The following is a 17,795-nucleotide window of genomic DNA, read 5'->3' as shown; positions in this document are numbered from 1 at the left end:
GAGAATTGAAGTACTGATCTTTGAGTCCTGATGAGCACATTAATCATCAAGACAGTTTTCTTTGGATGGGGGCCCAAAGCTAAGCAGAACCCTTCTCTTTAGGACTTCTGCATACAAGATGACATACACATGGATGTACATTCACGCACATGGACACACATGCACACACACACACACACACACACATCCTAACTGGAAAATCATTTTCCTCCCATGTCCCAGATGACTGGGATAGAATTCCTCACCTCCTTCCTCTTTTCTTTTCATGTTCTGCAATGCCGACTATCCATGTTCATCGATTAGACAAGCTTGACCAAGGAGTAGAGAGGAGGGAAGGTAGAAGGGAAGAGAGAACCGGGCGTCGAGTTTGTCAGCCCCTCCCCCAGATCAATTTCCGAATCATTGGGCTTCTAATTTTCACAATGTGCAAACCAATCCCTACCCCCTGATCCCTCCATGCAACCCAACACACTAGAGACCGGACCTAGGGCGTCGGTAAATGAGCCGCGCGCCCACACAGACACACACGCACACACATGAATGCAAATCCACTAAATGAATAAATACCACAAACACACACACATGCACTACACACAGGAGGATGCACACACGCATCAGCTTCCCACATAAAGCACGTGTTAGCCATAATTTGTAGGCTAACACATGCTTTGACTTGTTATTGTGTGCTGTTAAGATGAGTTTGTTGTTTTTAAACAAGCGGCACTTATGAGGATGGGGTTTATGGTCAGACCCAGCAGTCCTCCCTTTTCCTCCGACTATAAAACCCCCAGCATGATGTGCTGCATAATGCTCCAATTTAGACACCATTTGGAAAAACCATGAAAGGCATTCCAAGAAACTGTATGAAGCCTTTCATCTCACTCTCTTTCCCTCTGTCAGGCCCATAAACAGATGACTGGTGTCCAGATCCATGAGGCTTTTTTTATTCTGTGGTTTTTACCATGCCATCTGCGTCAGAGGTCACAGCTCGCATTTTATCTTCAAGGCATTTATCTGGAGTGACTTGAATGTAGGCAGAAGTTGTTCAGCGTCTTGCTCAAGGACACTTTGACAGGCCGCTCCAGAGGTTGAACCTGTGACCGTTTAGTTGCGGGACAGGCTCTCTAACCACCAGTCCACCTGCTGCCACGATTTGCCTGGCTCAGTTTGAATCTAGGCAGCTTGAAAATTAGCAGAACACATTCATATTAAACGATTTAAGCCAATGCTCTTTATTTTTTTGAAGAGCTAACAATTTATGTAAAGCTCTCACTTAGGCAAACAGCATGTCAGCTCTCACCGGAGGTTAAGAGTTAGTAATTAGTCCCGCCCACTCATCGGATGTTGAGAGTAATGGCTTGGCACACTGGGCTCTGGCTACTTGCAGCAGCCTCTTTTCTGAATGAGAAATCATAATTTGGCCGAGAGCTATCATTTTGAGCGGAGGAACCTGTGGTCCGTCTCCATGAAGCCTAGGCTGGCTGCCTGGCTGGCTGAATACTTGCTCGCTGGTTGGCTCTCCCACCAAGCAGCTGGTGTTTGTCACAGGAAGTAGGGCTTTCTGATTTGGGCCATTGACGTGGCTCTGCCTCCTCCCCCATAAAGGCCCACTCAGAGACGAGCGCTGTTGCTATCTAGAGATGGAGGTTGGCTTGCTGAACCACTCCTTCATCAAGCAGAATGCCTTTTTTACTCTTTTTATACCATTAAAAGACTACTTTGCCTAACTCAAAGGCAAACACCTCTTAAATTAGAATGAATGGACTTTTCCGATGCTTAATTTGCCTCTAATTGTGGATGTGTAGCTCCACCCCTCCAATTTAGGGTGGGGTCTCTGACTGAGGTTGTTTTGTGGTAGTTGAAACAGTTACTGGTGAATGGGAGTCTCTTTTTATGATGTTAAAACAGCCTCTGGCTCAAAGAAGGCAATGCCCTCACCGCTCACAGATTAGAGGTCTTTAAAAGTCAAGTTTGTTGGCTGTGAACTTCTGACAGCAGTTGTCTATGCACTGCAACGTTCCTCTAGTCTCTTGGGAGAAAAAAAGCGTGACACCATAAGTTTGCAGTTATACATCCCAAGAGGCCCTTTCACTGCTGTTCCACTGGGGATTTGACCGCAGCAATAATTAACCTCGACACTTTCCTTGAAGGCATGCGTCTTCAGGACACGAGGCCTTTCCTCACCCACTGAACAAAAAGACTTAACCTCCTTTCCAAACAGGACACAGGCCAAGTGCTTTGGAGTTCCTCTCGGGGTGGGAATTTGACAAAGGTACCTTTGTTTGATGAGGTGAGGTCAGCCCGATACTTAGAAGCATGGGGTAGGTCAGCTGAGCATGGTCTACAGTCTCCTGTTTACTCCGAACCTGACATTTCACCTATTTACCATCTACCCAACCAAATACCTTTTTAACAGTTTCTTGGAGTGCTCTAAGGTGACACATCCTCCTGAGTAGAAACATTTAGCAGCACAAGACAACAGATTTCAGAAGTGAAATGTATGACATGATGCTCATCCCTGCTTTAAACGCCAAGTAGCATGTGTGCTCCTTTTTCAATTTTCTCATCATTTATTTTTAGGTGCACATACTAATAAAATAAAATTAAACAAACAAAAAAATACTAATAAAACTGCACCCTGTCTTGATGCATTACCTTGCAAGCATAGAGAGCATTCCATTAAGCACTTTATACAACTATCGAGCTGTCTATAAATCATTCTGGAGGAAGACTGTAGGGTAACTTGACTTGTAATGAGTTGACTGATTAGTGTAGTTTATTTGTAGTGATAAAACATAGCAAACGAAAGTGATTAAAACAGTGATAAATGCGGTGATGCAGGCGAAATAAAAAAAACAACTCAAGGGGCTTTACAGAACCATCTCACCTCAAAGCAAATGAAAGAGAGAAACAAAGAAAACAACAAAAAAAACATCACGACAAGCAAAGACACAACTGTATTGGTAGCAGAATCTTAAGACAACCGAGACATGATGGCAGAAAATGATAGAACAACACTAAGATCGACGAAATGACAAGGGAGATAAAAAATATATTAAAACAATGCAGGAAATGAAATCCTTGGGGGAGTGAGTGTGGTAATGAGTGAGAGGGTGTAGGCCGATGGTGGAGCTGAGGGTGTATATCCAGCAGCCAAGATCATGTTTTGACTTAATTACTAGCAGCTATATATACGCAGCAAGACAATTCTCGACTGTACCAGCGATGAGACATGGGCGTCTCGTCTGGGACTGCTGCCTTGTGAGTAAACCATCTTCATTGTGAAACACTGAAATCCCTTTGTTGCCTGTGCAGCTAGCAGCGACACAGCTGTCTAATACGCACAGTCTCTCGCTGCTGAAGTCATGTCTGCAGGCTCTCTCCGAGTCTCTTTGCCAAAGGTGGCGTCTTACTGTTGTAATTTACCTTTTGAATGCTGGCGCTCCCTGTACATTTTGATATGGCGTTATTTATACAGAGTAATCCCTTGGGTTGGGCTCGTCAGTGTGCCACTTTACCGATACACAGGAACTGATGTAACTATCCTTTATGCTATTAAACCTGGACGAGCGCCTAGAAACATAGAAACCTGGCTTGGATGTCAGAGGAAGGAAGGAAGGGTGGGCGGGAGCAGGTTTGACACTGGCGTTACCAAAAAGGGAAGGTAACACAGAAACATGTCGCGTGCCATCTCTTCAAGTGAGCATCAAAGGCATTTTTTTTCCTTCCAAGCATTTTGTAAGTTGTACTGGAAATTAATACCCACTCCCTCTTGTCGCGGCTAAAATACAGTAATATCATGTTTCCTGTAGTCAGGCCTTCCTCGTCTCCTAAATAAATAGGAAAGAGTCTCTTAGGTCGTGCTGCACTAGCGTTCCAATTTTTTTTATTGTAAGTGGATTTTTATTAGGTGCTTGGGTAGAGCACACAGGATGTGTGTGTGTGTGTGTGTGTGTGTGTGTGTGTGTTTGTTCGTGCGTTTGTTCTGCAGACTTGTAATAGTACATGCTCTTGATGCTCTTGCTGTTGATCCCGAAAATAGAAATTCTTTAATCACTTTTACGGCCCTCCACAGAAGGTCAGAGTGCAGGGTTGGCTTCAGAATAGCACCCATGGTTACGGATACAGAGTCTTGCTCCAGGACACTTCAGCAGGGCGGATGCTTGCTGTTAAGGGGCCTTGAACCCGGGCCTTCCAGTTGAATGATGGTCTCCCCACTAACTACCCCATCCGGTTGCAGATTTGCTGGTCCTGGCTGCTAAACGCCAGTGTCTCTCACAGCTGGCAACGTCCTGTGCCAGTTTGACCATTAATCTGTTCTGTGAGACTTCTCCGTCTGGCCAACCAGAGTTAGACCAAGCCTTTTTGTGGTTATGTTGAATCTAATAAAGTTAAAGCATACGTTTCAGTCAGAAGACCTCCTTATGTATCATGCAGTAGGCAAGCACCTCAAAATATAGGTGTGCATTTTCCGTAGCCTTTCTCAGTTCTGTTTAGGTTGTCAAGGAATGTCAATAGTATATTTCAAGACATAATCTTGCCATTAGCAGCCATAACCCAATGTTATTAGAGAAAATATTTCTCTGTCTCTTTGGTAGCAGGTTTGGCTTAAGGCCTACAACTAATCGGCCCACTTTTTAACTAAGTGGGATAGTTGCTTAGAAATGAGCACCTCCCTTTCAAGTGAGCCTCAGGCATGAAGATGGAAAAAAAATTGTTTTCACATTAAAGAAAACAGTACAACATATATCTGATGGCATGTGTGCCATTACACATAAAACCAACTGTTTAGCCAAAATGTGTGAGCCCCGCCCCCCCACCCCCATCACCCATCTATTCGCAATAAACGGAACAAGCCGTTCGTCGCAAGGGACGCAGAGATGAAAAGACCGAGCGCTGAGGAGGAGGGAAGGCGGTGAGAGACTTGCTGTTTTTGGAGAAGGGCTGCTGTGAGCTTTTGAAGAACACTTGTGATTTCTGCTGCTCAGCATGGAACAGCTGGGGGGTCGAAGCCTCTCGCTATCAGCCCGCTCACAGGGAACATGAAGGGTGTGAAAGACTCTGAAACCCTCAGAGTGTTTGAGGATGCAGTGAGAGCCAGCTATATGGGCTGATTAGGTATCTGATGACCTTCTCGACAAGGGTTGTGACAAAGATCACAGCAGCCACAAGTAATAAGATAAGCTTATTTTTCCTCCTCCCCTCGCTTCTTCATTTTCACACATGCAGATACACACACTAACACAACTGATGTCATTAACTTTGGCCTACATTTTGTTGGCTTTTAGTTGTCTGCATCTTTGCAAACACGACTGCACAAAAAGTCGTCTACTAGCAGGCAGTAGATCAGTAGCTCTTCACTTTAATGTCTTTAAACACATTTTGGAGATAATCGATCATTTTGCAGAAATGTGTGGAATTCTAATATTCCAATGATCAAATTACAAAAAAAAACCCATCTCTTCATTTCCCATGTTTCCTTGTTTTGTGAAGGACCGGAAGTGCAAGAAACCAAACCAAATGGATTAGTTTTCAACCGGTGATTTGCTACAAACCTGCTATTCAAATGTTAAAGATTAAATGATAATTCTGATTATTTTGCTAGATATTTTCATCATGATAATCAAATTGTTGACCATGGGCTTTTGATGATGCTCTTGATGATTACTGCACTTTTGGCATGACAACATCTTGATTGTTTTTAACAAAAGCAAGCATTCCAAAGGAAATATGTTTCAGTATTAATATTAACAAAAAACAAAAAATTATGATATACCATTAATTGCTTAGCCCTAAAGAGGACGTCCAGTTTTTATTGACATTTCACAAAACGATGGACGCTCTTTCAATCCATATATCTGTCCCGTGTGTCTAGCAAACCAGAGATTCTCCATCCCCTCTCGGTCACAACTCACTCACTCCTGTACCTGTTATTATTTATTGATCTGATGACCCACTTTACCGCGGGGAGTATCACTACCACTGCCCAGTAGATGCTGTCCTAGCGCTGGGCAGCTAGCCAACACGGAGGAAAAAAGTCGCCGCTCAAACTGAGGCCCTGGTTTTCTTTTCAGCCTAATCAGCCTCTCCTCTCCTTGCCTGACCTGGTGTCTGATGTGTGTTTTTCTGCTCTCTCAAGGTCTGGCCCCATTTGCTGAAGTTTGTGATTCTACTTTTGTCTATCTCGTGTTTTCCTTTTTGGTCTGTTTTTGTGAGTGTTTCCTGTAAAGCACTTTGTGGCAATCCTGTTTGCCAAAAGCACTACATCGCTAAACTTGTCTTGAGATCGTCTTCGGTTTGCTGCTAGTGATTTCCAGTCTCAAATTGTTCTAGCCCAATAACAAATCATCCTTTGCACTTTGTCATTGACTGCTTCCTTGGCCACGTCTCTCTTGGAAATTACGTTTTTTAATCTCATTGGAACTACTTGGTCGAAGGTTGACCAAGTTGGGGGGGCTAAACATCCTTCAATGACTAAATTGTGCAGTAAATTATTGCCAACTATATACAGTCTTATTTTTGCAGGTGTCAGGTGTTCTTCGGTGTTGTCACTTGTACCATTAGCTTAAGGCCTTAGGCTGCTTATGTATCAGGACCTAAATTTTGCCTCGGTCATGAAGTGGACTTGATTGGGTAACACAATATTCCCCTCTCTGGGTTCCTCTTTGTCCATGGCCCTGTCAGAGTATCTCATGACCCACTTTTGGGTCCTGACCCACCAGCCGAGAAACGCTGCCTGAGGTTAAATCGTGGTTTTCCACAGAGCCGTGCCTTGTGAACCTGAAAGTGTGTCACCCTTTGACTCACCTGATGCCAGCCTTTTCCAGCAGGTCCCACCTTCTAACCCAACATGACCCCATTGTCCAGGACTCAAACCTTGCTGAGAACTCTATTATAACTCAGGGAAATGACACGGTGGATTGACGCAGGCTCCATTTCCTAGGGCATGGCTATGTGTTGCTCTTTGGAAAGTGCTAAACTAGGACAATTTCGCTGGTAGCACACTGAAGCTCCGCCGGCAATGCACTCAAAAGGAGAACTGCAGCTGTTCCCCTAAGCTGTTTTCTTCCATGTTCATATGAAATGTGTGTGTGTGTGTGTTTGTGTTTCTCTCTCTGTGTGTCTGCCTGTACTTTTGTTTGTGTCATCTGTCGCGTTCTGTTGGCAACCGGTGGAAATGGCAGGTGTCGTCCGTGCCGCCTGGCAGCAGAGTTTTACGAGCGCTCTGATAAGTGTGAGGCTGCTACTCCTGCTGTCAGCAGCGCGTCCGTCACAAGCCGCGACCCCAGCTCGCCCGGGCCGCTCGCACCCAGCTCCGGATCTATTGTTGTAGGACTGTGTGTCTCGGTAGCTAAGCAGCAGTTGGCAAGCGGCCACACCGAGCTCTGTGTCATGCAGAGTTGCCGAGGCTGAGAGCTTAGTCAGGATCAGACATACACACACACACACACTCACTCTCTCTCTCTCTCTCCCTCTCTCTCACTCTCTCACTCACACACTCACACACACACAATACACAGTCAAACAATATACACACACCCATATGTAATACACATGCAGTAGACTTACACAAATGCACAAAATACACATGGACACAGTGTGCGAGGGAAGCATGCCCTGGGTGTAGTGAAACATTTTTTTGCACTTTGGTCCCCATGATGAACCTATCTCTCTCTCTCTCTTTCAAATACACACACACACACACACACACACACACTTAGACAAACAGCTGGTCTCCCATGGCAACAGGTAGGAATGAGGAGGGAGGAATGGTATGGAGGGGGTGAAAAGCAGGAAATGAGTGAGGCAGGGAAGGAAGAAAGGAAGGACAGGCAACTCATCAGGGCAGAACATTACTCGACTGACTGGCCACACCTGTCAGGGGGAAAATGGATTGAGAGAGAGATGGGGGGACACACAATTGTCTGTGTGTGTGTGTAAGTGTACTCCATTTGGTCAACACCTTCATCCAAAGTGCCTTACAGTACTGCGAGTGCTTACATTTTTATAGCATGGGTGGTCCTAGTAGAAATTGAAACGTCCACCCTTGCTTGTGAGTGCCTTGCTCTAACAACTGAGCTACACCATGGCTGTCTTTTAGATATGGCAAGGTTTGGCACTTGCCATACCCTAGCCTAAGGGAGTATAAATTTGAGCTTCTAGTTTTTGTCTCATTTCATTTTCACCTTCATTATCATGATAATCGAGAGCAAAAATTGCCAGAAATCTATTTGGAAGTCACATTGGAAGGAACATTTTCAGAATCAGCATTCCCTTTAAGCTCTGTGCGTAGCAAGATAGTTTGGTGACATGCACTCTTAACCAAAAAGGGTTCTATATAGTACCAGAAAATGGTTCTTCAGACTTGTACCATAGCAGAACCCTTGTTGGTGATGTAAAGAACCTTTTAAGAAAGGTCCCCTATGAAAACCTTTATAGGTTCTTTGAAGAACGCATGAAATGTTCCAAATAGTATATATAGTATAAAAGTATTGTATAGTATAAAAATAACTGGGCCCTTTATTCGGATGTGCCATTTTTATTCTAACAAAGCAGAACGTTTTTAGTCATTACGTTATTTTTTTTATATGTAGAACAACCCCCTAATCATAGAAGCTTTGACGAACCCTTCTTTTTTTTTTGTGCGTTTTTTTTTACATTAACCAAATAAGCTAATATCCTGGCAGTCATCCGTAATTGGTCCACTTGTCCCCGTGCAGAGATCTAGTCGATATAAGCGGGTTTCGAAGTTTTAGTGACAAATGCTATTATATGCGTGGCACTTTGCCATATCTTGGGGTTTAGTGAATTAACGGCCCTGAACTTCACAGGAGAAAGAAAGAGGAAAGGGTGTTGGTGATCGAAGCCTGTGTGAGAGGGAACTTGGGGAACAGAGTAGAGTAGAGTAGAGACGGGGAAGGTAATTCAGCACTCTGGACACGTGTTCAATAACATGACCCACAGCACTCGCACCTATTTTTCATTTGGTCTTCAGACTCTGGATCCATAGGGAAAAATCAATCGCTGGCAAGTCAGCCAAATGTTCCCCCGATGCAACTGTGTGCAAACGGGGTGTTTTACATGCACACAACATACTGTTTTAATATGCACCTCCGATGCTGCGTGTGTTTGTGTGTGTGTTTGTGTGTGTGTGTGTGTGTGAGAACCTGCGATTAACCTCTTGTCAGGGGAGCAGGTGTGGCTCAGGCTTGCATCCAGTTTTGCAGTTTGAACACACCCGTCTCCACCTCCCCATTCCCCCTGCTCGCTCTTCCACGTCTTCCGTTTTGCTTTATTTTTTTGCCTCCATGCAGAATAAACCATCCTTCCCCAAGGCCATTTTTACCGTCTTCCGTCAATAAAACCAAAAAGATTCACAACCTTGTTCCTACCGCTTAGCGTTCGCCTGCTGAAATCTGTTTAGAAACGTCAATACGGGGTTACTGGAGGAAGTAAATGAACTGCTTGTGTAACTTAAATACGTTACGAACGGATGAACCGCGGTGTGATTTCTGCGTTGACTAAGCACTGTGTTTGCTCCATCTGGTTTGTTTTTTCTTGCGCTGCCTTCAAGACAAATTCCCTTGGGACTAATAAAAAGATCTGTTCCCCCTTTCACTTATTATTCCTCGTTTCACCTCCACCCTCTTCTCTCTCCCTCTCGCTGTGTGTGTGATGAGCTCTGTTAGAAGCCGTTTACAGTTCATGGAGCTTTACTGAAGTGCTGGTGTGAAAAACTGAATATAGATCCGCTAAGTGAGTTAACACACCGGGAGGAAGTCATCGGCAGGTGAAACAGATACGTCACTCAAGGTGTCACTGTGTGATTTCTTCTTCTTGCCCTGATGAAGAGCTTATGGTCGAAAATCTCAGTAAATCAGCTGTTTGGGGTTTGAACATGTAGGCTAACCTTTCAGTTACGGGGCATTGTCTCTAACCACCAGGACACCCATGTATGAACCTGCAACTCTCCGCTTGACATCATTGCTCAGTAATGTAGTGGAAGTTAAAGGTGATAAGACATAAGACATCCAAGCTTTATTTTGTCATGGCATTCAGGCTAACTGATTCTCTAATAATTGATTTTTGCTCCAGGCTTTGTCTTTGAATTCCTGAAATGTCCTATTCCTTTATTTTCCTACCAATATCCCTCTAGGAGTCTTTTGGCTACGGCATGTTTTCATTTTGCCAAGCTGTATGTAACACTACACAATGAAATAAGTTGAGGGACAAATTCAAACTCATTAATTCTCAATAACCGTCAGACCAAAACAATTTCTGCAAGACTGTTTACCGTTTTGGGATATATGAGATTATGCCTAAAACAATTCAGCTGTTTTGTTGGTTACATTTCTGAAATTCTCTACTTTACCAGCCATTTTGCCAGGTAACCTGACTGTGACGGAGGTCCTGTTCTGTTCTAAAAAATCAAGTTGGCTGGTAAAATGTTGAAAGTGGCTGGTTTGAGATGCATCAGCCGCTGTGGCTGGTGGACAAATGTTAGTTTCATCCTCTGATATGAGTCTCTCTCTACCTCTCTTTCACACATTGAGGTACAGAAGTGTTTTTCTGTGAAGACTTTCCAGGAAAATGCCACTACACTCTGTATAAAAGGGTATTATGTTTTCTTTCTGCCAGACAAACTTCCTGTTTCTGAGTAGACAGTGGTAGAGTGTGTGTGTGTGTGTGTATGTAAAGTGGTTGATAGTGTGTGTGTGTGTGGCTGTGCCTCAGTGTCTGTGTGCACACCGAGTGCAAAGAGGTGGCTTCCTTGTAGACTCCACCAAGTTTGTGCGATGGAGGTGTGATTGACAGATTGGTCAGAGTGATTGGCACCGTGTGTTTTGGGGGCGGGACACCAGTGAAAAGCGAAGGCTCCCGTTTCCTGTCAACACACTGACTATTAATAGAATCAGAGTCAGATTAATCGGCAAGTACAATAACAGGAATTTATCTTGGAAACATTTATATGGAGAAATATTGACAGCATATTGAGTTTCGCAGTACATACTGACACACATGGTACACCTACAGCACCTCACATACACTTCAAAGGGAACAGAACAGAGTATTGACAGTAGACTATAAATACCACCCTTTTATATTCAGCCTAGGTATGTACAGTATGTGTGTAATCTTGAGAAAACTGCCACTGAAAGCCGAGGTGTGCATTTGTAAAGCCTGTATACGCTATCCATCTTGGGCCTGTGTCTGATTGTTTATACCTGCCTATGTGCAAAACCCTAACGAGCAAGTGTCCAAGCTCGCTGACGTGTCCAAGGTGAACACTAATTAACTTTTGATCGAACCCAATTCGAAATTGCAACATAAAAGACATAACAAAGATATAAAGAACTTGCCCAAAACGTTTTAAATGGAATGCGTTAAATATAATTTAGGCGTGTTTGACATAAGCCAAACTTGCATCACACCACAGCTAGAGTGATGATTTCAGCTAAGTAATGGTGTAAATGTCGGTCTTTTCAAGTCACTTTGGGATCTGTTGGCTTCAAGAGACTTGGAGTTTGCTGGATGAGCTGCATGGAGCCATTTTATGGTTATTTTCCGTCATTTTTTGAAGTCTGAAGCTTGGTCTGAAGACAGGTCTCCAGCAACTTCAGTTGTTTTGGAGAAAGCTGCAATGTACTTCTTCCGGGGATCTCCGGGACTGTTGTATGGACTAACAAACTTCACCCGATTTTCTACTGGGATGGGGATGAGTAGAAAATGACTGAATTTTCATATTTGGGTGAACTATTCCTTTAACAACAATTGGGCTTATTGCAATGCATTTGAAATCCATTCAGACAATGGTGATGAAAGGATTACAGTCTGAAAAAAAACAAAAAAAACAATGTTTCAACGTCTTCGCTAGACATCCAGTAAATGACTGTTTGAAATGTTGGCTGGGCACGGAGGCATCTCGACAAATGTTACACGTGTTCCCACGGGACATTTGGCATCCATCAAACCATGCGTTGAAACCACCTAGGTTGCTTTGTTGTGGGTGTTTCTCGAAACCTTTTGAAGCAGTGTGTACATGTTTCTTTGGTTGTCAGCGGATGATTTTTATCTGCGCTCTGCCGAAAGGTCAATTAGTTTCAACTTCTTGGACGGACTGGGCTGCGATATTTTTCACGCACTGCACTCCGTCACTCCATGTAACCCGTTCACGCATAGGTCTCATTGAAATACATGGGGTGTAGTCTGGTTTTTTTGACGTATCACAAATGCTCTGAACGCCGCCTCAGGCCCCGTACTGAACAACGCTCCGGTCTGACTGTGATATTTACTTGGAAGACCTCCGTCTGAACTTCTCCCACTCAGTCCGGTGGGAGCGTATCAGCCTTCCTGCCGTTCCACTGATCTATGCTCAGTGAGAGTGATGGGGAACAAAGCCCCCACCCATCCCACCCTCCACACCCACACACACACCCAACATCAAAACACTCTACTTCCCATGCATTATTCATGTGTGGTTGTTCGTTCTCTCGGCAAAGAGGCACTCTGGGAATTGTAGGAGGAACATTCTGCTTCATTTGAGAAGGAAGGACTGCCTGCAAGTGTGAAGAGAGGATGTTCACGTTTCTTTTAAACCCTCTCTCTCTTTTTTTAAATTTTTTTTTAAGATTTGTATCTATGGCATATTTCTGTTCTGCTTTTTTGTACAGTGTGCAGTGGGTGGGAGAGGATGGTGACATATGAGAGAGGTCGTGAAAAGTCAAACTCGAACCCGTGATGTCGCATCTGCACGGGATGCTCCTCAGCTCGCCCGGGACAGGAAGTCCATCCTCTCCTTTTCTCACATGCTCTCTTTCTCTCTGACTTCCTGTGTACTTTCGAGAGCTGTGTGTGTGTGTGTTTGCGAGTGTATGTGTGTGTATGTATTTGAGTCACTTGTACTTGAAGTCAGCATTTACTGACACCCACCTCAGCCTGCAAGAAGAACAGGTCACACACACAGCCGACCTGACTTAGTCATGTCCGTCATGTTATAATGAAGGCCGCGCTGTTCGAAAACGTTGTAATAAAGCTTTGGGAGCTTGAAATGTGTGTGTGGGTGTGCGGTCGTGTTTTTCCATTTGTACCTGTATAGCCTACATGAAACCTTGAAAACTACTTCAGTTTCTCTCAAATGGGACAGTAGTCGCACCAAAGGCGACAGAGTGCTGTAGTGTTTTGAGAAACCGTCGCACAACCAGAAGGTCACAGGTCTGATCCCCGCAACAGTCAGTGAGTATTGAGTCAGTCAGTAACATGATTTCTCTGAATAACCCGGTTTACATGGAATCATTTGAAAATCGGTAGGGCTGGGCGATAATTCAATATTATCGTTTATCGTCTTTCAGTGGAATCAAATCGTGATAATATGGTGATTTTGGGATGTTGTTACACACAATTCTGCTGTCTAAATTGATAACAAGCAAATTGTATTTAAGAACTCGGACAAAATGAGGTATAAGGACATTTTAAGGAATATTATTTGAAAATTTCTGTTTTGTTTGACATTTTTTTTTACTTTAACATTACCATGCGGTTCAGTGGGATGAGCATTCATTTGATTATTTAACATGGAATTTTGCAAACGTGAGCCATATTGATATCAAAAACAATCTCTAAGATTGTGATATTGATTTCAACCAAATCGCCCCCAGCCCTAATAATCGGTCTACCGTTCGTCACTCCGCTGCACGGCACCGTGCTGCGTGCTTTGTAAATACAACATCTGGGTCGCTGCATCTGATGACCGACATTTAGTTTTAAAAAGCTGAAAGACATCAAAGGCGTTCACATGCTCTAATAAATTGAAAGATTGAGCAGAAAACTAGGTGTGTTAACTGGGTTATGCTTACTCTGATTATGACCTTACTCCATTTAAGATAATCAGATAAAGGCATTCACATGACAGTTTCATTAGTCAAGTATGCTGCCTTAATCGTGTGATTGAATTATTAGTGTGGGTGTAAACATATTCAGTGTGTCCTTTTGAAGTGCCTATGCAGTGTTTCCCACAGAATTCGAATGTATTTGTGGTAGGTGGGTTGGCAACGGGGGGGTTTGAGTGCCTTTTTATTCTTGTATTCTCTTATATTGTCAATATATAGGCTAATATCAATAAAGGATCCCATTACCTGGATGGCTGAAAAATTATCTAATGTACTCCATTATAAATAGTTCCATTTGTTAAACAAATAACTAACCTGTATATATCTAAAGTACTTTGTGTCAAAGATAACATAACTTAAAAATATAAACAGTGCTACACTGTTCTGTTTGTTGCTTGCTTTTGTCTACAAGGTGAAGAATAGAAATGAGACTCCTTTTACAGAGAAATCTGCTTTTCTGCCCCTCTGCCCTGCTGCATCTCTCTGTGCTGTCAGTCTCTCCTGTATCTTTACATCGTTACATTACAGCCTTTAACATTATTATCTACTCTGTTTTACTGCTCAGTAGCTCCTCTGGTCCAGACTGTCCTGCTCCTCCTCAGGACCAGTCCTTTTCCTTCTTTGAAAATATTTTTCAATATTAATCTGGATTGAGGGAGCAAACATTCAGAGTCACAGTTAAAAAGTTAATATTAACGTTATTGGTCCACTCAGTGGATACTGACTAGCAGCTAGGCTATACAGCGTGCTAATCTCGGAAACTCAGCTGTATTCCGAGTAACGTTAACTGTTAGTTCTTCTTTTCGGGAATTCAGTCGGCCGTCTTCTTGGCATGGAAAAAAAATATCCCTCATGCATGTGCAGTGGGAGGCGAACAGACGGGTCCGGTGAGAGAGCGAGTGAGAGAGAGAGAGAGAGAGAGAGACAGAGACTGAGCAACAGAGAGAGAGAGACCAAGCAACAGAGAGAGAGAGCGAGAGAGAGAGAGAGAGATCGCGTGGAGCAATTAGGGGCTGAGCGAATCAATGCGCTACACGCAGTTCTACGATTAAATAGTGAAAAAAAAGAAAATTTGTGGCGGTCAGTGCTGATATTGTGGTGGCCTGCCACAAAGTTTTCTATGTCTGGGAAACCCTGGAGGGGTAGAGCGAGGGGAGATTGTCCACTAGTTAATCGATCGCGGATGGCGTCGTTCTCTTGGACGGATAAAAAAAAAAAAATGCTAAAATGGGTCACCAAATATACTTTGGCGGCCGTTAATATACCTGGGCGGCCCACCCAAGTAAAGTCTATGTGTGGGAAACACCGGCCTATGAGCAAAACCCTGACTGGCGGTTCACTCATTTAAAGTCACTCTGGATAAGAGTGTCTTGCTTGCAATGTAAGGCAGGGAAGAACTGACTATAGGGCTTTAGAAAAACCCCATTGTGGTTCATTTGTTTTTCTACCATTTTTTCCACTGGGCGCTGATGACCTTGTTTGAAACTGCCTGTGACTAAGAGCTGTGATAATGGTTGGACTGTCTGTGAGCGTTTCTATTGACACAGACCAGAATCATCAAATTCCATCAAGAAATTAAAACCTGGTGTTTACCTTGTGTAAATTGGACAACAAACTAATCTTACTCCTATCTTCCTCTCTCTGCAGGGCAGGACAAGCGGCGCTGCGAACGACGGACACATGAAGCATGAGAGGGCGGAGCTGAGGCTCAGCTGACCCTTCCCCTTCCTCCTCCTCCTCTCCCCTGTGCTCCGTTTGACCAGCACCTCCCCCTCCCTTCCCCCTTCCTGCCCCCCCCCCGTCACCCTGTCGAATCTCACCCTCCTCCTCCAAAACCTCAGCCAGCCGTGCCCAATGTTCTCCCCGGAGCAGGAGAACATCTCCACCACCGCCTCCACCAAAGTGCCAGTGAAGTACGGAGAGCTCATTGTGCTGGGGTAAGCAGCTCCTGAGAGTCCAGTCAGGATTCATAAGGATTTCACCAGTTTCAGTTAAGGTAGCGGCATACTAGCAATGAAGTCGAATTTGCCCGAAACAGAAATGCAGTCGAACATGCTGCTGCACACAAATTTGTGTATACTCGCTGCAGCTTTTGGTTTTACTTACACTCCACGGCAGTGGGGGTGCATGAAGATTAAAGACCGTAACCTAGGGAAAACCATAATAACAGCGACAAAAACTCAGAGAACAACAACAACTATGGCTCTGGTGCCAGAGCGATCGAGTCAGCTGAGGAAATATGAGGATGTAGAAGTCATTTTGATCGATCAATAATGGTGCAGATATCCTCTAACAAGCCAAGCCTCCAAATGATTCATTTTGAAAAGTTGACCACAAGATGTTGCAAGGAGATGTAAAAGAGTGCAATGACCCAGACAAGAAAATGGGGGAGCTTTTCCAGAAGGCAACACAAACAATCAAGTGATATTTTAGTCCAATCGCAGAAGGTCACACACACACACACACACACACACACACACACACACACACACTGGGGGATGGTGTGCAAAGATTTGGACTAAGAATTTGCCAGCAAGCCTGTGCTCACTGGGGAGTCCAAATGACTTCCAGGGGTTGGCAATGTGGCCAAAATATAATATTTTGTACCCATGAGCACAATAAAGAATGTCTGAAATACATCTGAAATTTTGGGTACATGCGTACGTGATAAGAAATGTGAGAAAGCAAGAAAGATCTCTGACTAACTCGTTGTTGTGTGTTTGATCAATCAGATTGCTTGATATATCGTGATGTGAAAATGATATAACGGTGTCATAGACATTACTGACGTTATATCCTGAGATGAGACAAATTTGGCGACTGGAAGCACAGCTAACGACAAAAGTTTTCCTCATCTTCCACACCTTGGCTTTCCCTTCCCCCAGCTCTAAGTGAGAGAGAGAGAGAGAGAGATTTGTTTTGACTGCACTCCGCGCTCTCAGCTGTAGGAAAAACCCTTCACCCCACCCTTCATCCTCAGCATACAAGACATACAAACGCACACACACACACACACACACACACACATGCACACACTCACTCTCCAATAACAACTGACAGTGAAGGACTTCCTTCATCTCTGTCTGTCTCCTGTTTATTCCCCAAAGGGCTATTCCACTCCACTCCCCGTCCCAGCCCACTCCACGGAGGAATGCAGATGTCGGAAAGACTCTTGACACATACACACCCTGCACATGCACTCACACACTTACACCATACACACACGCAAACACATAAACACATGTACACAGACACTCGGGACATGCACAGCTTTTTTTTCTTACGCATACCACGCAGAAACACACACACACACATTCTGCACGTCTCACACAGACACACAGTTGGTTTCCCAGCTGACTCACAGTTTGTTGTTATGGGTTGTGCTGGAGCGCTATTGTCTGGGAGATGACCGTGGAAATTTTCCCTAGTGGAAAAACTCAGTGAGCAGTAAAAGGCCGTTCTATGCCTTTACAAGGGAGAACCCCGCTTTTCCGTTTTGCTCTCCGTTTTCCACTCATATGTTTTGGTTCGAGGTCAGGCCATCCCCTTTCTAAAGTCCAAAAGGCCACTTTTTGCTGGAAGACGGAAGTAGCCACACACTCTACTGTAGGCAAGTTTAAACCTTCAACACATCAACATTATGTTTTTAACATTAAAGAACATCTGCCATTTGGTGGACACTAGGGCTGGGCGATATGGTTGAAATCAATATCACGATAATCACAAAGATTTTTTTCGGTATCGATATATATCACGATATGGCTCACGTATGCAAAATCTTGTTAAATCCAGTTGAACTGAATGGTAATGTTAGGTGTGATGTCAAACAAAATAGAAATATTCAAATAATATTCCTTAAAAAATGTTTCATACTTCATTTTGAGTAAAATTTGCTTGTTATCATCAATT

The 17,795-nt window shown here is 43.8% G+C and overlaps 2 protein-coding genes across 2 annotated transcripts in view; one reads left to right on the top strand and one right to left on the bottom strand.

The window, feature by feature from the left end:
- ugp2b (UDP-glucose pyrophosphorylase 2b) overlaps positions 1 to 17,795 on the bottom strand; it is a 409,818-nt gene that overhangs the window by 319,141 nt on the left and 72,882 nt on the right. The gene's annotated exons all lie outside the window — the stretch shown is intronic.
- peli1b (pellino E3 ubiquitin protein ligase 1b) overlaps positions 1 to 17,795 on the top strand; it is a 47,230-nt gene that overhangs the window by 12,754 nt on the left and 16,681 nt on the right. The window contains exon 2 of the mRNA XM_078288696.1: positions 15,534 to 15,823. Within this exon, the coding sequence (XP_078144822.1) occupies positions 15,741 to 15,823 (83 nt within the window). The 5' untranslated portion in view covers positions 15,534 to 15,740. The remainder of the gene's footprint in view (positions 1 to 15,533; positions 15,824 to 17,795) is intronic.

This window comes from Centroberyx gerrardi, chromosome 15 (genome assembly GCF_048128805.1).
Source record: "Centroberyx gerrardi isolate f3 chromosome 15, fCenGer3.hap1.cur.20231027, whole genome shotgun sequence".
Taxonomy (NCBI): domain Eukaryota; kingdom Metazoa; phylum Chordata; class Actinopteri; order Beryciformes; family Berycidae; genus Centroberyx; species Centroberyx gerrardi.
Note: the sequence above shows the minus strand (reverse complement) of the source record. Positions and strands in the feature narration are given on the sequence as shown.